Source organism: Mesoplodon densirostris, chromosome 8 (genome assembly GCF_025265405.1).
Source record: "Mesoplodon densirostris isolate mMesDen1 chromosome 8, mMesDen1 primary haplotype, whole genome shotgun sequence".
Taxonomy (NCBI): domain Eukaryota; kingdom Metazoa; phylum Chordata; class Mammalia; order Artiodactyla; family Ziphiidae; genus Mesoplodon; species Mesoplodon densirostris.
Window position 1 is genome coordinate 88,472,935 of NC_082668.1, and position 21,020 is coordinate 88,493,954.

Below are 21,020 nucleotides of genomic sequence, written 5' to 3' on the forward strand. Positions count from 1 at the left end.
TCCTAAGTGCTTTCACTGTCATAATTTTATCTTTCCAATATCCTTATGTTAGTTGAGAAAGTACTGAGAACGGAGGCCATTTATTCAGATCTTGCTATAGCAAGAGTCAGGACCATCATTTGCCTTTGATAGAAGCTCAAAGGCAGACAGGGGAGTGGGAAAGCTTTATAAAAGTGGAAAAAAGGGGAAGGTCTCAGGTATACGTTGGAGGTTGTTGGCCTGGGAAAGCTGGAGTCCAGCTACTAGAATCAGAGAGTATTTTATGTGATTGGTATGGGGAGCATATTTGGCTTTCTCTGACTGGTCCCAAGTTGAAAGTAGGGGTAAAAATAGGGAAGTTGGGGCTTCCCTGGTGGCGCAGTGGTTGAGAGTCCGCCTGCCGATGAAGGGGACGCGGGTTCGTGCCCCACTCCGGGAAGATCCCACATGGCCCGTGAGCCATGGCCGCTGAGCCTACGCATCCGGAGCCTGTGCTCCGCAGCGGGAGAGGCCACAGCAGTGCGAGGCCCTCGTACCGCAAAAAAAAAAAAAAAAAAAAAAGAAAAAAGAAACAGGGAAGTTGGCAGTCATTGACCACCTCCTTACTGTTCTGGTCCAATTGCTGCAGAAGTTGTGGTTTGGCTTCCTGGACTTCTTATGTGGTTCAGAGTTCTTTTGTCATATACAGTCTGGCCATTGTCTGCTTGTATATTGTCTCTCAGACCATATTCTGAGAAACACACTGGGCCTCTGGTGTTCCTTTCATCCTGGTCTCCTTCCTCCCTTAAGCTGGCTAGACTATAAACTCCGCGCGAGCTATGGACCATCTTTCACCACGCTATTACCAGTGCCTAGGCACTCAATAAAATCTTGTAAATGAATGCATGGTAAATGAAAATATTTGATATTGCCTTTTGTAGGAACAAGAACATGAACTTTGTGGTGTAGCATATGTACATCTTGATTGGACTGGCTGCCACCAGGAAGAAAGGCTGGAGGCTGCTCCTTCCAGCTACTCTGTTCTAAATACTGTAACCTGAATCCTTGGCCCTGGCAGCTCTCAGTTTTTCTCAAAGCTCCAAGTTAACCCACAGTGTACACATCAGGCCCAGGGGCTTCCCCAGCACTCCTCCGGAGTGCTCTGCTGGGGGCGGGATGGAGTTCGCGGGAAAGCGGCAACTACTTCTAGCATTTTGAAGGCAACCTGAACCCCAGACCTTTAAGTTTGCTGCATTCTCTCCAACCCCGACCTCCAATTCCACTCCACCATTAGGGCCTGGGCTGGGGAGAGCTACTGAAAGAGGGAAAAGGGGGCCCGCCAGCCCCTATATATGGTCCTAATTCAGGACTTAGAGCGTTTGTCTAGAGAGAAAACACTCAGCAGTGTCTGTGCGTGGGGTGGGGATGGGGGACAGGTCCCGAGAGAAGGGCAAAAGCTAGCGGCGCGGGCGGTCTCCTCGGGGAAGCCGTCCCACCTGCTGCCGGGGAGCCCGCCGGGGAGGGGCCGCAGCCACGCGCCCGCGCGCCCACCCCGCCCCTGCCCGCAGCGCGGCCCCGCCAGACGGGAGTTGCCGCGAGCTGCCCCGCGCCCCAGGCGCGTGGGGGGCCGTTCGGTTGGAGGCGGGGAGCAGCCGGGGCACCAAAATAGGAGCCGCTTGTGGGCTGGAGCTGCACTAGCAGGCAGCCTCCGCCGCGCCTCTTCCAAAGATGGTCAGAGGGTCCGGAGGTGCCCCCGCCCCCGCTCGCCGCTAGCCCGCGGGCCCGCAGCGCGACCCGGAGCCGCTGCTTGAGGTGAGTGCGGGGCAAGGCCAGCCGGTGGGGAGCGAACGGGGCCGGGCGCAGGGGAGCGAGGCCAGCCCGCGGCAGAGGCGCGGAGACAATGGCCGCGCGGGCGGCGGGCCGGGCCGAGCGCGGGGCCGTCCGCGGCGCCCTCCCCACACCTGTGCGGCGTCCCGGGGTGGAGGGACGCGGGCGCCCGGCCCGGCGGCGGCGCGCGGCGCCCTCGAGGCGAGTCCCCGTGCCAGGCCGCCGGGCGGGGCGGTCTCCGGGCGGAAACGCGGGCCGGGGGCCGGGCGCGCGGCGCGCGGAAAGCCCTGCGGCAGCCGGGGAGGGGGTACGCGGATGGAGGGGCCGCCGTCCGGCCGTTTTCCTTTCCGTCCTTCCTTGAGCAGAAAGGCACAGGATTTCCCTTTTCCGAGATTTCTTCTGTCCAGTTATATTTCGATCATCCCTTTCCTGGCATCTCGATTCGACTTGAAAGGGAGACGGAACTCGGGGAAAAGGTTGAATTGGGGCCGAGCCGAGACGGCCAAGGTCCAGCCTCGAGTGGGGTGACCTCTTGGACACTTGGTTTGCCAAGTGGGGGCTCTCTCTAGGACCGGCAGCTCGGGGCAGATTTCGGAGACTGGGTGAATGGAGTAGCAAATCAATATTTCTTCTCGAAAGGACCCCTGAGCAATCCGGGGGCCTCATATCAGACTCCGAGCTACCCTGCATTGAAATTGGCCATCATATAAATTATGAAATAGTGTGTCCACATTTTGCATTTGTGACAGAGTGCTGAACTTAGTCTAGTTTTGTATACTCGATGCTAGTCAATCATTATAATGACAGGAATATTTAGCATTGATTATGAGGTAATGCGCACAATTGAAAACGTTTATTGTTTCATGTTTATTGCAGCCATGGCTCTAAAAGGACAAGAAGATTATATTTACCTTTTCAAGGATTCGACGCATCCAGTGGATTTTCTGGATGCATTCAAAACATTTTACTTGGATGGATTATTTACTGATATTACCCTTCAGTGTCCTTCAGGCATAATCTTCCATTGTCACCGAGCTGTTTTAGCTGCTTGCAGCAATTATTTTAAAGCAATGTTCACAGCTGACATGAAAGAAAAATTTAAAAATAAAATAAAAATCTCTGGCATCCAACATGATATCTTGGAAGGCCTTGTAAATTATGCGTACACATCCCAAATTGAGATAACTAAAAGAAATGTTCAAAGCCTGCTTGAAGCAGCAGATCTGCTACAATTCCTTTCGGTAAAGAAAGCATGTGAGCAGTTTTTGGTAAGGCACTTGGATATTGATAATTGTATTGGAATGCACTCCTTTGCAGAATTTCACGTGTGTCCAGAACTAGAGAAGGAATCTCGAAGAATTCTATGCTCAAGGTTTAAGGAAGTATGGCAACAAGAAGAATTTCTGGAAATCAGCCTTGAAAAGTTCCTCTTTATCTTGTCCAGAAAGAATCTCAGTGTTTGGAAAGAAGAAGCTGTCATAGAGCCAGTTATCAAGTGGACTGCTCATGATGTAGAAAATCGAATTGAATGCCTGTATAATCTACTAAGCTATATCAACATAGATATAGATCCAGTGTATTTAAAAACAGCTTTGGGCCTTCAAAGAAGCTGCCTGTTAACCGAAAATAAGATCCGATCTCTCATATACAATGCTTTGAATCCCATGCATAAAGAGATTTCTCAGAGGTCCACAGCCACAATGTATATCATTGGAGGCTATTACTGGCATCCTTTATCAGAGGTGCACGTATGGGATCCTTTGACAAATGTTTGGATCCAGGGAGCAGAAATACCAGATTACACTAGGGAGAGCTATGGTGTTACATGTTTGGGACCCAATATTTATGTAACTGGGGGTTACAGAACGGATAACATAGAAGCTCTTGACACAGTGTGGATCTATAACAGTGAAAGTGATGAATGGACAGAAGGTTTGCCAATGCTCAATGCCAGGTATTACCACTGTGCAGTCACCTTGGGTGGCTGTGTCTATGCTTTAGGTGGTTACAGAAAAGGGGCTCCAGCAGAAGAGGCCGAGTTCTATGATCCGTTAAAAGAGAAATGGATTCCTATCGCAAACATGATTAAAGGTAAGTGCAGATTGTGTTTATTCTGTATTTTTTAGGTGTTTGAGGTTAGGTCAAGGGTCTCTCACTTCTCTCACAGATAACGTTAAAAAGAATTTATCACTTTGGAATGCTACCTAGAAACTATAGTGGCTTATACAAATAATGTTACATAGAATGTTCCAAGTGAAAATATAGTATAGCAGTCCCCAACTTGACTGAGTTATGTGATCAGAGTATGCTACCCAGGCTAGAAGAGAAATACTATTTATATAAGAAAACAGTATAATTCATTCTTCTTATTCTACAGCCTGTTTTGAATCTACATCTTGCTTTGAGTCTTAAGAATTTATATTTAAATCAAAGGCTAAATGAAGAGAGAAAGCTGGGTAGTTTTATTCATGTTTAATTGTCTTTTTTTTTGCTTGCTCTTGACATTGAACCTTTTTGATTCTGCTTTTAAATATTCAGCTTTTTTTCCTCTCATCATCTGATCGTCTGTCTTTTAAAAGGTCTTTCATTAAAACCTTGAAAGGTTTGGTCCCTATAGGGTGTAACAAATTACATTCTCTCAAAAACTAGAGACAAACACCCTCTGCTCTTCGGAATTCCAGTCTTGTCTTAGAGGGTAAAGGAGAGGGGCAGGTCCCCTACCTCCCGCACGTGGCCCACACAGTGGCTATTGGATCTCAGCATCTGTCTGATAAACACTGTATTTTCTGCTGTGTTTGGTACTAAATTAGCCTTGTCTTTCTCTCCCACTGTAAAAAAAGTTAAGCTAGAATCTCACTTATTTCATTACATTTATTCATTGGTGCTGGGGAGTTGCACACAAACTGGTACGTTGTTACCAAATTTGAGTCATTTTATTCCAGATGTTTCTTCCCAGGCCTTTCTGTTTCTTTTTTAATGCTAGTGAGGGTGTGGGAATCTGACCCGGTGTGATTCTTGGATGAGAACAGGAAGCCTGAGAGGCAGAATGGCCTTGTGACCAGACATGCTGCTTCTGAAGCCAAACTGCCTGGATCCAAATCCTGACTTTCACCTCACTTGCTGGTGAGCTTGGGCAAATGGTTTAATCTCCCTGTGCCCCAGTTTTGCCATCTGTACAATGGGGGTCACAATATTACATAGCATAGTTCTGAAAGGATTAATTGAGTTTATTCATGTGAAGTGCTTAGAACCATGCCTGGCACAGAGTAAGCACTCAGTAAGTGTCAGGCATTATTGTCATGAACATCTTATAGAAGAACATGTCAGCTTTGACAGGGCAGAAATATCTTTCATATTCAATTACAATCGCTCTCCTGCATGTTCGAAGATTGCGAAGTAGTTGGCAGGTTGGGAGAAGGTGGCTTAATGCCTGCTGCGATAGCTGCTCTGGTTTTTGACTCTGCCTGAGCTTGACCCCCCAATTTACTAATTCCCCCAGTCCTCTCCCCAGGGTGGCTCTTAATGTCCTGACTCCTTTCCTACAAAAGACACAAGGAAAGTTCAAATATTTTAGCAGCTATTGTAAACCTGGATATATTTCTGCCTCTGTTTCTTTTTTTTTTTTAATGTGATGGAACTGCACTTTTTTTTTTTTTTTTTGTCTGTGTTGGGTCTTCGTTTCTGTGCAAGGGCTTTCTCTAGTTGAGGCGAGCGGGGGCCACTCTTCATCGCGGTGCACGGGCCTCTCACTGTCGCGGCCTCTCTTGTTGCAGAGCACAGGCTCCAGACGCGCAGGCTCAGTAGTTGTGGCTCATGGGCCCAGTTGCTCCACGGCATGTGGGATCTTCCCAGACCAGGGCTCAAACCCGTGTCCCCTGCATTGGCAGGCGGATTCTCAACCACTGTGCCATCAGGGAAGCCCTCTGCCTCTGTTTCTTAATGATAAGATCACCATTTCAGTGGTTCTGCAGTTTAGAGTATATTTCTTTGAGGATTGAAATGTATTACTTTACTGAAATGTTGTTAAATCATGTGTGAAACAGTGCTTCCTGAAAAGAAAATGCTGCAATGGTGTATCCACTGTAAAGAAGGCCACACGTGTTCTTGCCTTAGCCTTGAGTGGAATGGAAAACCCTCGTATGCTGAAGTCTTCCCCTACTCCCCAGCTGGGTCTGAAATTCCAGAGTTTTATACTTTTAACTTAAGTTTTGATTCCTGATTATATCTGACCATCCCAGGGAAGAGTAACACTTTTGTCAGTTATGTGCACTTTTTGCTAGCACTGGTTCTGATGGGTGGACTCATGCTGAACTTTAAGTTTCCCATTTGTCTCTAGAAAGGATAACACTATGTTCCCCAGTTTGTTTTATTTTGTAGCCATAAAGTGAACTAGCAGCTTTCCCTGGTAATGAGCACCTAAATTGGGCAGAGTCAAATTTCAAATTCATTTCCTTTTTTAGTTGACGGGTATACAGAGAAGAAAGAAATACTCGGCTGTTTAGAAAGTCCTAACGTTTTTTCCCCCTCATCATAACTGCCCTGCTTATAAACTCACTTTTGTTTTGGAGTAGAAATGCACAGGGAGATTGAACTGCACCGGCCCATCTAATAGGCTAAGTAAAAAGTTGGTTCAAAGACTTAAAACTGACATTTTCAACTAAAACGAGCCTCCTCATCTTTCTTCCTCACGTCTCCTTCCCCTGCTGAATCCATTTCTTCCTTATTTTTCTGTGGCATCAGTGTTTCCCAGTTTTCCGAGCTCAGGACCTCAGGATGAGTCTTGTTTGTCTTGGACGCAGTCAGTCATCAAGGCCCATCTCTTCTGCCCGTGTCTCTTACCTTGGTATCCTTCCCTCCGACTCAAGGCCCAGTCTAAAGTCAGGCCCTCAGTACCTCGCACTGGGGCCAATACCTAGCTCTTTCTGACTCTTGCCCTTCTACTCCTGTAGTCCCTCCCTTCTTCTCTTTAAAAACCTTAAAAAGTCCTGCTAAATTAAGTCCATGTTTCTTAGTTGGGCATCAGGATCCTTTGCTGTGTGGCTTCAGTTTACCACGTCAGCTTTAATTCCCACACGACAGCCCCAGGTGTGCCACCTGCCCTGCCCAAGTGCTGGGAATCAAACTCGGCTACGTGACATTGTCCAATAAGCACTCACCTTTCCCTCTGCCTAGGATGGCTTCCTCTCACCTGTGCCTGCCAAAGGCTACCTACTAAGGCCCAGGTCAAATTCTGCCACTGCCTGCCATGATTCCCCTAGTCAAAGCAGTGTCTCCTTGCTCTGAACGTTCAAAGGAGTTCTCTACCCTGTGTTCTAATTATTTGTGTAAATGTCTCACCCCTTTTAAAAAAAGGTGCAGGGAGCCTCTTTTCTTTTTTATTCTTCTGTCCTTCATAGCATCTAGCACAATGCCTTGCATCTACTGTCAATAATAACAAAAGCAATAATAATCTTAGTCCAATATTCATTGCAAAACCGAATGAAAGAGCAATCTGAAGATGTGATTTTAATTAACACACAGGCGTGGGAAATGCTACTGCCTGTGTCTTACATGAAGTTATCTACGTCATTGGCGGCCACTGTGGCTACAGAGGAAGCTGCACCTATGACAAGGTCCAGAGCTACAATTCAGATATCAATGAATGGAGCCTCATCACCTCCAGTCCACATCCAGGTAACAAATTACTGTCTCAAATAGTACATGTTGTGATGCATCTTATCAGCATAAGAGATGGCTAAAAATGGGCTGGAAGTAGAAAGTGCTAAATTTGTAGTAGGCTACACATGGGTATAATTAAAGGCTCAAAATATTCACATGTTCATCTAACAATAATCACAATTAGCTTATTCCAACTAGATGACATCTACAAATACTTTCCCTGATGTCTTTACATGACACATATTTTAAGCCTGTGTGGTTAAAAGAATTAGTTGCTTCATAAATTTTTTTTACTGAGATTCTTTTTTTGTGTTTCCTAATCCTTAGTTATATGCTTTCTTTCATTTTCTACATGCATTATATAAAACACAATTTTTATTGACAGTTAAAAACCACTAGTCTATGAAATAGTTGGGAAGGATACCTGTTGATTCAGTTCAGCAGGAAATGATTTTTTTTTTTTTAGAAGCATGTTCTTTCTGGGTTTCAGTAGCTATTAAGCACTTACTCCTGTGATGTGCAGGGCCAACTGTGTTGGCCTTAACAGTTGTCTACCCACAAAGAATGGCCTGCCTTCTGTGGTGTCCTTTGTTCTTTGACTTGTCTCTTTGGGTAGAGCTCAGGGGGAAGGATAAACCTGTTACAGTTACCTGGTTAAGTTTAAGCCATCTGATTAAGGTTTTTTTCATTAGGAAAGATTCATATCACCATATCACCGTACTACTCTGAATCATTTTCCATATAGCATCCGGCTTCTGTGTGAGTCACTGGAGAGCATAGTTGGAATTCACGAACTTGAACCGTCTGAGAATAATAATGATAGCTAACCTTCTTGAGCACTTTCCATAGGTCAGGTACTGACTGAGCGCTTTGCATGTAATATTACCTTAAATTCTAACTACAATCCTGTAAGTATTGTTTACCCCTGTTTTACATATTGGTAAAGGCTTAGAAAGGATAAGTAGCTTTGCCAAGGTCACACAGTTTGGAAGTGGTGGATCGGGATTCAAAGTCAGGCAGTTTGATTGCCTTGACCTGTGCTATAACCGATAAGCAATCCGCCTCTCCATAAGGGAACAGGCTCTCCTACTTTTGACAAATGCAGCTAGTTCCACCATACGTCCTAGATGTCATCTCACGGTTCAGGGGGAGCACACCTGAATCTGGTGCTGTGGCTCCATATACCACAGGACTTACACAAGGAGGGACTTCAGCCATACGCTGTCCTGGCTCTGAAGACATCTTGGAGGTAGACTTTCGTCTCCTAGTAGTTCAGATGTATTATCCCAGACTCCCCACAACTTTCTGTGATAACTAATGAAATTATAATAGAAAATAATAATAACTGTCATACTGAGTACAGGCATACCTTGTTTTATTGTACTTCGCTTTATTGTACTTTGCAGATATTGCATTTTTTACAAATTGAAGGTTTGTGGCAGCCCTGCCTTGAGAATTCTATCGGTGCCATTTTTCCAACAGCATTTGCTCACTTTGTGTCTCGTCACATTTTGGTTATTCTCGCAGTGTTTCAAACTTTTTCATTATTATTACATTTGTTATTGTGATCAGTGATCTTTAATGTTCTATTTTAATTGAATTGGCATTTTTTAGCACTAAAATATTTTGAAATTAAGGTATATTCATTGTTTTCTTAGACATAAAAAATATGCTATTGCACACTTAATAGACTACAGTATAGTATAAACATAACTTTTTTTTTTTTGCGGTATGCGGGCCTCTCACTGCTGCGGCCTCTCCCATTGCGGAGCACAGGCTCTGGACGCGCAGGCTCAGCGGCCATGGCTCACGGGCTCAGCCGCTCCGCAGCATGTGGGATCCGCCCGGACTGGGGCACGAACCCACGTCCCCTGCACCGGCAGGCAGACTCCGAACCACTGCGCCACCAGGAAGCCCTAAACATAATTTTTATATGCCCTGGAAAACCAAAAAATTTGTGTGATGCTTTATTGTGATATTCACTTTATTACTGTGCTCTGGAACCCAACCTGCGATATCGTCAAGGTATGCCTGTAATAGCTAACATTTATTCAATAAGTATATACCTGGCACTAACTATTCCAATACTTTATCTGTATTAATCCTTTGAAACCTCACGGCAATCCTGTGAGCTAGGTACTGCTACTATTTTATAGGTCACTGAGGCACACAGAGAGTGAATATATTGCCCAAGGTCAGCTAGCTAGGGCTGTTGTGAGGTTCAAATCCAGGCAGTCTGGCTGGGAGCTCATGCTCTTAACAACTACACTGTTACTTCTTTTTTTTTTTTTTTTTTTTTTTTTTTGCGGTACGCGGGCCTCTCACTGCTGTGGCCTCTCCCGTTGCGGAGCACAGGCTCCGGACGCGCAGGCTCAGTGGCCATGGCTCAAGGGCCCAGCCGCTCCGCGGCATGTGGGATCCTCCCGGACCGGGACACGAACCCGTGTACCCTGCATCGGCAGGCAGACTCTCAACCACTGCGCCACCAGGGAAGCCCTGTTACTTCATTTGATCCTCATGTTAACCTTATGAGTTAGATAACTTCTCTGACTTATCTTTACAAAGAAAATCCAACATATGAAAAGTCAGATTAACAAATCAGAGGGCAGTTGTTTACGTTACAAACTTAATTTATATTTCATAAAGAGATTCCTTTAAAAACAAATGTTTCGAGGGACTTCTCTGGTGGCTCAGTGGTTAAGAATCCACCTGCCAATGCAGGGGGCACGGGTTCGATCCCTGGTCTGGGAAGATCCCACATGCCGCAGAGCAACTAAGCCCGTGCGCCACAACTACTGAGCCTGTGCTCAAGAGCCCACAAGCCACAACTACTGAAGCCCGCGCGCTTAGAGCCCGTGCTCTGCGACAAGAGAAGCCCGCACTCACTGCAACTAGAGAAAGCCCGTGCACAGCAATGAAGACCCAATGCGGCCAAAAATAAAATAAGTAAATTAATTAATTTAAAAATAAATATAGAAATAAAGGTCTCATAACATACTTAAGTTGGGTATAGCTTGTTAACTGCTTGAAAGAGAGTTTAAAAGGTAGTGAGACTTAAGCCAAAGTATGTAAAGCCATGGCAAATCAAAAAATCAATTAGAAATGAATATTAGAATTCCATATGGAGCATTTTGATTCACATTGGACATTTTCCTGACATAATGTGAGAAACGAAGTTATCAAATTAGCACCCTACGTGGCATCTTCTATTTGGCTCTCACAGTGTTCAAAATATTTTTTAACTGGCTTGTTACCAATATTCAAAATTCAGGAGATTTCAAATAAAAATCATGATTTATGGCCTTTAGAAAAATTGCAAGATCTGGCAACCTTGGACCATATTCCTTCCTGGCAACAATTAGTGGTGCCAAGTAGTGGCTGTTCCCTTTAGATGAGGCTTATATGCTCCGTTTCACCACAGTCTCTTCCATTCTCATCACATCATCGACTTGGGAGGCCCATGCTGCTGTTTTTCTTACCCCTAGCCCAGTTCATTCAGCTAGTCTGTTATCTCCTTGGCCCTGGAAGGCATTTGGACCTACATCCTCTGAATTATAGCAAGTTATGCCTCTTATGCATTTTAGGAGCACCTCGTGAAGAATGTAAAATGTCAGTCTTGAGTCTACCTTATAGATATGTAGCTTAGACCACAAAGAAATGACTACTGTTATTTTTAAAAGGTAATCTAACTGTTATCTTTTTTCTTAATGCTTTGAAGGGTGGTTGCTTTGTATAGTTGAAAAACAGGGGACTATAATCCCATTAAATTCAAGATAACATTTATTGAGACCTTACCTTGGGAAAGATACCATTCTATCGACAGTTATTACCTAAGACACAAAGATGATTAATTTTACTGCCAGAGGAACTCAGTATCTAGTAGTAAATACACATACATAACAGGAATACAAGACAGTCTTACAAATAAGTGCTACTGAAATTGAGGGTAGAGAGAGCTTCAGTCTAATTAAGGGGACCCTGACAATCTTAGAAGGCTTCCAGGCATAGGCTGTTATGATTTGGGCCTTAAGGAATAGCTACAATTAAGGAAGGTAGTTTTTGAGGAAGAGCGTTCTGGCAGAAATTTAGCCAGTGAAGGAAGGCTGAAGGGAAATTTCCAGGTTCATTCCAGTTCCTGAGAGTAAAAGTATATTAATGAGATGCAAGAGGGTAGGATGAGAGACTGGATGGGAGAGTTCAGTTGAAGAGCATGTCATGGAGGGCTTTGAATGGCAGCCTGGAGAATTTTAAAAATAGAGAGCTTAAAGTTTTCAGAGCAAGAGAATGATGCGTGATCAGTTCTAGCTTCAAGAGAAGAACTCCTTTGAGAATAGACTGGGAGAAAGATGGCAGGGAGATCTGCTAAAGCTATTGTAATAAACCAGGTGAGAAATACTGAAAGCCTGAAGTGGTAGGAGTAGAAAACAGGGAGGTGCGAGGAATGTTACAGATTCACCATTGATTGAATGGTAGTGATCGCTCCCTTGGGTAACTGGACATTGGCGATGAGGACAAGAAAGGAATTGACAGTCATTCCAGGCTCTCTGGCTGATTGACTAGGAGTACTGAAGTAGCAACCAGTGGGAGGGGAGAAGAGGAGAGATGATGAACTCAGTTTTGTAGTGAAATGTCAAGGACCAGTCAGATAACTCAGAAGAGCTGTCCAGCAAGCGATGGGAAGTGTGGTTCTGCAGCTCAGGAGGAAGAATGCAGCTAAACACAGAGATCTGTGAGTTGTTTGCTTAGAGATGGTGACTATGTGTGGAGGTGAATGAGATGCCTTGGGAGGTTGGGACCAACAACACAGTAGTGAGCAGAATCTTGGGAAACAGCATTAGTTAAAGGATGAGCTGAGGAAGAAGAGTGCGTGAAGAACCCGGGAGAAGCAGTAAGTGATAGAGAGGGAAAATCCGTGGAGAGCTGTGTCCAGTGGGAATAACATTCTCTCCTGGCTCTGCTATTTATTTACTTGTGTAATCTTGGGCAGCAGCTTAAGCTCTTGGGTCTTACTTTCCAGCAAAATGAGGAAGTTAGATTAGATAAGCTTTACAGGTCTTTTCAGTGAGAAAAAACTCTTAGGTAAAAATCTTAAAGTATTTCAATGGATATTGAATACCTGAAAATATTGTGGTTGTCTCTGAATCCCTGGCTGGCTTTGTTCCTATCACTCATGTAACACTGAATACAGACTGCCATGTATTTATAGTGCATATTTGTGTGTAAACTCTTTTGAGCCATGACAGATGGTGCTATTCCTCATACTTGGCTTGAAATTGTTCATTCATTCATTTGTCCAACAGATATTTGCTGAGTGCTTCCTGCTTGCTATGTACAGTGCTAGGAGCTCAATAAACAAGACACAGTCCCTTAGCATCAGTAGCCTCATAGAGTGACCAACAAGAAAACAGGCAGTTATAGCTGAGGAAGTTTCCATCAACTATAACAGAACATTATGTTGCATTTGGGTAACAGGGGAAAAACTACCAGGAATTTATTTATTTATCTGTTTGGTTGTTTGTTTATGGCTGCATTGGTTCTTCATTGCTGCATACAGGCTTTCTCTAGTTGCGGTGAGCAGGGGCTGCTCTTCATTGCAGTGCGCGGGCTTGTCGTTGCAGTGGCGTCTCTTTCTGTGGAGCACGGGCTGTAGGCATGTGGGCTCAGTAGTTGTGGCACGTGGGCTCAGTAGTTTTGGCTTGCGGGCTTAGTTGCCCCACAGCATGTGGTATGTTCCTGGACCAGGGATGGAACCTGTGTCCCCTGCATTGGCAGGCGGATTCTTCACCACTGTGCCACCAGAGAAGCCCACTTTATTTATTTTTATACTTTAAAAAAATTGAGATATAGTTTATGTACAGTATTATATAAGTTTTAGGTGTACAGCATAGTGATTTATAATTTTAAAATTTTTTATAGTTAAAATTTTTTATACTCTATAGTTATTATAAAGTATTGGCTATATTCCCTGTGTTGTACAATATATCCTTGTAGCCTATTTATTTTATACATAATAGTTTGTACTTCTTAATCCCCTACCCCTATCTTGCCCCTCCCCCACTTCCCTCTCCCCACTGGTAACCACTAGCTTGTTCTCTATATCTGTGAGTCTATTTCTTTTTTGTTATATTAACTAGCTTGTTTTATTTTTTAGATTCCACATATAAGTGATACCATGCAGTATTTGTCTTTCTCTGTCTGACTTATTTCACTTAGCATAATACCCTCCAAGTCCATCCATGTTGTTGCAAGTGGCAAAATTTCTTTTTCATGGCTGAGTAGTATTCCTGTGTGTGTGTGTGTGTGTGTGTGTGTGTGTGTGTGTGTGTATTATATATATATATATCACATCTTTTTTATCTGTTCATCTGGGGTTTCTTTGCTTTATCATTTTTTTTTTTTTTTCTTTTTGCGGTATGTGGGCCTCTCACTGTTGTGGCCTCTCCCGTTGCGGAGCACAGGCTCCGGATGCGCAGGCCTAGCGGCCATGGCTCACGGGCCCAGCCGCTCCGCGGCATATGGGATCCTCCCAGACCGGGGCACGAACCCGTATCCCCTGCATCGGCAGGCGGACTCTTAACCACTGCGCCACCAGGGAAGCCCTGCTTTATCATTTTTAAAAAAATTATTTATTTATTGGAGTATAGTTGATTTACAATGTTGTGTTAGTTTCAGGTGTATAGCAAAGTGAATCAGATACATATACATATATCCACTCTTTTTTAGATTCTTTTCCCATATAGGCCATTACAGAGTATTCAGTAGAGTTCCCTGTGCTATATAGTAGGTCTTATTGGTTATCTGTTTTACACATAGTAGTATGTATATGTTAATCCCAATATCCCAATTTATCCCTCCCCCTCTTACCCCCGATAACCATAAGTTTGTTTTCTACTCTGTAACTCTATTTCTGTTTTGTAGATAAGTTCATTTGTACCCTTTTTTAAGATTCCATATATAAGCAATATCATATAATATTCATCATTCTCTGACTTACTTCACTCAGTATGACAATCTCTAGGTCCATCCATGTTGCTGCAAATGAATTATTTTGTTCTTTTTTTATGGCTAATATTCCGTTGTATATACATACCATATATTCTTTATCCATTCCTCTGCTGATGGACATTTAGGTTGCTTCCATGTCCTGGCTATTGTAAATAGTGCTGCAGTGTACATTGGGGTGCATGTGTCTTTTTGAATTATGGTTTTCTCTGGGTATATGTCCAGTACTGGGATTGCTGGGTCATACAGTAGTTCTATTTTTAGTTTTCTAAGGAACCTCCATACTGTTGTCCATAGTGGCTGTATCAATTTACATTCCCACCAATAGTGCATGAGGGTTCTCTTTTCTCCACACCCTCTCCAGCATTTATTGTTTCTAGATTTTTTGATGATGGCCATTCTGACCAGTGTGAGGTGATACCTCATTGTAGTTTTGATTTGCATTTCTCTAATAATTAGTGATTTTGAGCATCTTTTCATGTATTTGTTGGCGATTTATATGTCTTCTTTATAGAAATGTCTATTTAGGTCGTCTGCCCATTTTCTGATTGGGTTTTTTTTTTTGATATTGAGCTGCATGAGCTGTTTGTATATTTTGGAGATTGATCCTTTGTCAGTTGCTTGATTTGCAAATATCTTCTCTGATTCTGAGAGTTGTCTTTTAGTCTTGTTTATGGTTTCCTTTGCTGTGCAAACGCTTTTAAGTTTAATTAGGTCCCATTTGTTTATTTTTGTTTTTTATTCTCATTACTCTAAGTGGTGGATGAAAAAGATCTTGCTGCTGTTTATGTCAAAGAGTGTTCTGCCTGTCTTTTTCTCTAAGAGTTTTATAGTATCTGGCCTTACATTTAGGTCTTTAATCCATTTGGAGCTTATTTTTGTGTGTGGTGTGAGAAAATGTTCTAATTTCATTCTTTTCCATGTAGCTGTCTAGGTTTCCCAGCACCACTTGTTGAAGAGACTGTCTTTTCTCCATTGTATATTTTTGCCTCCTTTGCCATAGATTAATTGATCATGAGGATACAGCATTAATATACAGAAATCTGTTGGATTTCTATATGCTAACAATGAACTATCAGAAAGAGAAATTAAAGAAACAATCCCATTTACCATTGCATCAAAAAGAATAAAATACCTAGGACTAAACCTTCCTAAGGAGGTAAAGACCTGTGCTCGGAAAACTGTAAGACACTGATGAAAGAAATTTAAGATGCTATAAACAGATGGAAAGACATACTGTGTTCATGGATTGGAAGAATTAATATTGTTAAAATGACCACACTACCCTAAGGCAATCTACAGATTCAGTGCAATCCCTATCAAAACACCAAGGGTAGAGCTTCCCTGGTAGCGCAGTGGTTAAGAATCTGCCTGCCAATGCAGGAGACACGGGTTCAAGCCCTGGTCTGGGAAGATCCCACATGCTGCAGAGCAGCTAAGCCTGTGTGTCACAACTACTAAGCCTGCACTCTAGAGCCCGCAAGCCACAACTACTGAGCCCATGTGCTGCAACTACTGAAGTGCCCTATAGCCTGTGCTCTGCAACGAGAAGCCACCACAAGAAGAAGCTTGAGCACCACAACGAAGAGTAGCCCCAGCTCACCACAACTAGAGAAAGCCCGCGCTCAGCAACGAAGACCCAACGCAGCCAAAAATAAATAAATAAATAAATAAAATTTTAAAATACCAAGGGTATTTTTCACAGAACTAGAAAAAATAATTTTAAAATTTGTGTGGAAGCACAGAAGACGCCGAATAGCCAAAACAGTCTTGAAAAAGAAGAACAGAGCTGGAGGAATCACAGACTTTAGACTATACTACACAACTCCTGTAATCAAAACAGTATGGTACTGGCACAAAAACAGACACATAGATAAATGGAACAGAATAGAGAGCCCAGGAGTCACTTTATTTTAAATATTTTTACTGCTATAGAAAGATTGAGATACTTCTCTTAAAATAAGAGTTCAAAATTGAGGATTTTTTGTGAGATTTGAATAACTTAAGAAAAGCTTACTAAGCTCATTGTTGAATCATTTATACCAGCTGATAAAAGTTTTGAATCATCATTAATTTTCACAATAACCATTTGACAGAATGACTTATAATTTATATAAACAAACAATGTGTCACAAGTACTCAAAAACAACTAAATCCTATAAAAATTCTGCATGTGTATAACTGAAAGGTAATAAATGGGTTTTCAGAGGTAGGGAATTCTTTTGTTCTTGGATGTCAGAAACCAGAGAACAACAGTATGGGGACTCAAAGCAGAAATACCAGTCTTCTCAGACTTTTCCTTAGGCTTTGAAACCTAAATAGTAAGAACTTTACTGATAAGAATTTGTCTTCCCTACTTAAAGGGGAAATCACATTTCTGATTGTACATTCTTTCTTTCTAAAGAAGGCCTTATAAGCTTTTCTTCCACGAAATAATGGGAGCGCATATTTGGGCACAGAGGGTACAAGGTACAATTCATTCATTGATTCAACAAACTTTTATTGAGTCCTTACAAGATGCCAGACACTTGCCATCCTTCAGTTGGGAGTGGAGTGGTGGGCAGGACACAGTTCCTGCACTGTCAGAAGGAAGAGAGAGACTGTAAACAGGAACCACAACAGATCATGAGAAGAGCTACAGAGAGAATAAAATAGTGTGATGTGGTAGAGATGCCTGACTGGCTCCTTCAGGTTGGATGATCTGGGAAGGCCTTCTGAGGAGGTGAGAGTAAGATGAGACCTGAATGACATGGAGAAGGTAGCTGTGCAAGGACCTGGGAAAAGAAGGTGTTCCAGACAGATGGAACAGCTCAGCAATGGCAAGCTAAATCTTCATTTATTCGCCATAGTATTAGTGCCACTGACAACTCCTGCTCTTTCTTCAGGTCTGCAGCTAGAAGTATTTAAGTGTAATCTAATGGTTGATACTTCCAGAGAAAGAACTCACTCACAGGCTGGGAGCGATATTAGAACTGAGGGCGTGGAAGAAACAGGGCTGGGACTAGGGTCAGGCAAGTGACCTGTGCCCTTGAGGCACAGAACTGAAGGAGTTGCTCGGAAGTGGAAGAGTCTCCTGTTTTGTGCTCTGGGCACCTCACTTGCCTTACCCTAGTCACAGCCCTGGGAAGAAGGGAGAGGAAGTGAAGTTGCCAAAGATCCTGGTGCCTGGAAGAGCCAGCAGGTTTGGATGTGGAGGGGGAGATAAAATGGAAAAAATTAAAATGGGCTGGAAAGCTGACCCCCAAGAGGTGGACTCCCAGCCCCAGGATGCAGACCTCACACGGCAGCCCTCGGCCTTTGAGCACCTTCCACAGCTTCTTAAGGTCACAGACTGTAGTTCCCCACTAAACTGGCTTATATTTCTCTAACTTCTTGTGTCTTTAACTTGACCAGCAGTGTGAGAGAGGCAAGCGCCTGTGGCAGCAGGTACTGTACAGGGTTAGCTGCTAAGACCCGAAGGACCGTACACCAGTTACCTGGGACGTCTTCATGGCAGAGGGACTCTGCTGCTACCACCTTTTACACATAGGCGTAGAGAAAAAGGTGCCTATGCTGGGAAGTTCCCGGAAGGGTAGTGGTCGGAGGATGAGTTCCTCCCGGCATCCTGCAAAGCCAGTTTAGGGATAACCTGAAAGACAGTGGCAGGGATAACCTGAAAGACAGTGGCAGGAATAGGTAATCTGAGTCTGGTGATTGGGAGTGGATTTTAAGGCTCCGTGTTGTGGTAGTGTGTGCTGGAATCAAAATGTCACAACTACTCTATTTTTGTATGCTAGATTGTAAAGCATTATTGTTATCACCACCCTAAGGTATCTCTTTTGCTTGTTATCCTAATAGAAATATGCTTTTTTCTTTTTAATAGAATATGGATTGTGTTCAGTTCCATTTGAAAATAAGCTCTATCTAGTTGGTGGACAAACTACAATCACAGAATGCTATGACCCTGAACAGAATGAATGGAGAGAGATCGCTCCCATGATGGAAAGGAGGATGGAGTGTGGTGCCGTCATCATGAATGGATGTATTTATGTCACTGGGGGGTATTCCTACTCAAAGGGGACATATCTTCAGAGCATTGAGAAATATGATCCAGATCTTAATAAGTGGGAAATCGTGGGTAATCTTCCAAGTGCCATGCGGTCCCACGGGTGTGTTTGTGTGTATAATGTTTGATTAAGTCCATAGAAATGACCAAGTAATCACTGTTTCAGGGTGTAGTGAAAAAGAATGTAGGGTTTGGAGTGTCTTACTTGTTATTGTGGCCTGGCACACGTTAGGTGAATTCTCATGCCTAACCCCCACTCCACACCCCAACCCCCCTGTGATTAATGGTCAAGAAACATGTATATTTACAGTTGAATCAGTGGGGTTACTACCTTTAATCTCTGCTCATCAAAGGTGATCTGGAACACTGGACACTTGGTAAAAGGTGAAACGTCTTTGCATTGAATTTTTTTCTCCTGGTAGCATCAACACTGGGTGTAGGTCAAAATCATTCTGTGGAGTGAAATATTTCTTATGACAGTGTAATAGTGTACATTAATGTAATGTAATAGTGTACATTAAGGTTCCATTTAGCTAACAAGGAATTTGAAATATAAAGAGGGAATATTCTCTACCTCTACAAAATCAATACTTAAAAATATTTTTTAACCTTTAGAATTATTTAGAATGGACTTAAGTCTAGTGTTTTTCCTTTGTAATGTGTATTATTTATAGTTATGATTCTTTATTTACTAACTACCAGAGATATACAAGATGTTGTGCAAAAGATTATTACTATTCAGAGTTTACAAACTAAATTTAAAAGAATGGAAAATCTGAAAAATTGCAGAGGAAAGAGTTGAATATTTGTTGATCCTAAGAGCTATTTTTAATTTTCAGCTTTGATGTAAATTGCTAGTTTAGGTGTCTTTAAGCATATCAGAAAATCCTCTTTATTCATAAGTATAGGTACTTGTCTGCATGTGAAATTGAAATTTAGAGCCAGAAAGCATGTAGAACATTGTGATATAGTAGAAAATACGTTGATGAGAAGAAATTTGAATTCATTTTCCACTAACTAGATTTTGTGACTTGGATTGAGTCACCTAACCTCAATTTGAACTTCCCTTCCCATGTACACTGGCTCTTTGGGTGATAGATGTGCCTAGATATGGATCCCCACAGCTCTTGGAGTAGCCAGAGGTGGCCTGGGTAGCTGAAACTTCAGGGCCAGAAACATCTTTGTCCATTTTCTCCAGTGTGCCTACCATATCACTTTCCATGTGTGCCATAACTTGAGAAAATTTAAGAAGCGTAGCTTAACTCATCTAAACTTTTAGTAATCTGTTAGATCATCTACCCTCACTCTTCATTTTTTGAGACAATAATTATTTTTAACTTTAAGTATGTAAGTGTAAAACTACCTAATTTTTCTGAGTTATTTTTAAATTTTAGAAAGAACCTGTTTAATACATTCGTTTAAGAAGGCATTTTAAACAGATACAACCCTTTGGTAACACAATATGGCACTACATAGAAAGCCATAAAAATGACCATATCTTTTCCTCATAAATTCTACTCCTTGATTTGTAACCTAAAGAATAACATACAAACAAAACAAACAAAAAGGTAAATGCATGAGGTTGTTTATGTCTGCATTATTTACAATAGCGAAAAATTGGAAATAATCTAAATGGCAAAGAAGAAAGTGGGCTAATAAAAAGAGTGAAGCCTTATACTGCCATTAAAAAAATTGTTTGGAAGACTGTAGAAACATGGGCATGTCTGTGATATGGTAAGTAAAATAAGCACAATATAAAATGGTATGAACACTATCATTGTGTCTGTAAAATCTTTATGCATGTGGAAAGTAATATGCAGAAGTGAAATTCATTGTGTTAGTGTAGGGGGATATGGAATGATTTTTAAATTATTTAAATGTTTTCCTTTAATATTACTTTGTATTTTCAATAAAAATAAATAAATCACTGCAACGTGGTAAAGCTGCTTGAATTTGGGCCAGTTGAATTAAAGGACAATTGAGTTTCTGAATTAGTGAAACAACTGAATTACAGAGTATTTCAATCTGTACTTGAATTACAGAATATTTTATTGCTCTCAAGAACATTTGCATTTAATGCTGAACCAGTAATACGTTATCCAGTAGGGCTTTAGAGATCTCTTTTATGAATGGATGAGAACAATTGCAATCACTTTTGCCTCCTTTCAGCTTATCTAGGCCCTATAAAAGTCCAGCCTCTGGAAATTCTTTCCTGACTGTTTCAGCCACAGTAAAACTTCCATTGTCACATTTAAAGAATTTAACATTTATATGTGCATGTTATGTCTCTTGGCTAATTTTGAGATCATGGATCCCATCTTATTCTTAAGGATCTTGAAAATAGTTTGTGATCTCAGGCATTTAATTTCCAGCTTCTATTTTCTATAAAATTCTTTTTTTGTTCTTGATATATGCACACAAGAAAGAATTAAGAAAGGTAAACATTTCGGTCAGAATTATTCCAAGTTCCAAATCACTGTTGTATGAATGAAAAATATTTTACTATAATTAAATACAGGCCATTGCTTTG

General features: G+C 42.2%; 1 protein-coding gene across 1 annotated transcript; it reads left to right on the forward strand.

The window, feature by feature from the left end:
* Positions 1–1,310: 1,310 nt before the first annotated feature.
* Positions 1,311–18,682, forward strand: KLHL23 (kelch like family member 23). The gene is given in 4 exon segments (XM_060107232.1): positions 1,311–1,770; positions 2,662–3,876; positions 7,306–7,458; positions 18,308–18,682. Coding segments are annotated over 4 exon segments (2,139 nt in total). The 3' UTR covers positions 18,619–18,682.
* The last annotated feature ends 2,338 nt before the right edge of the window (positions 18,683–21,020 follow it).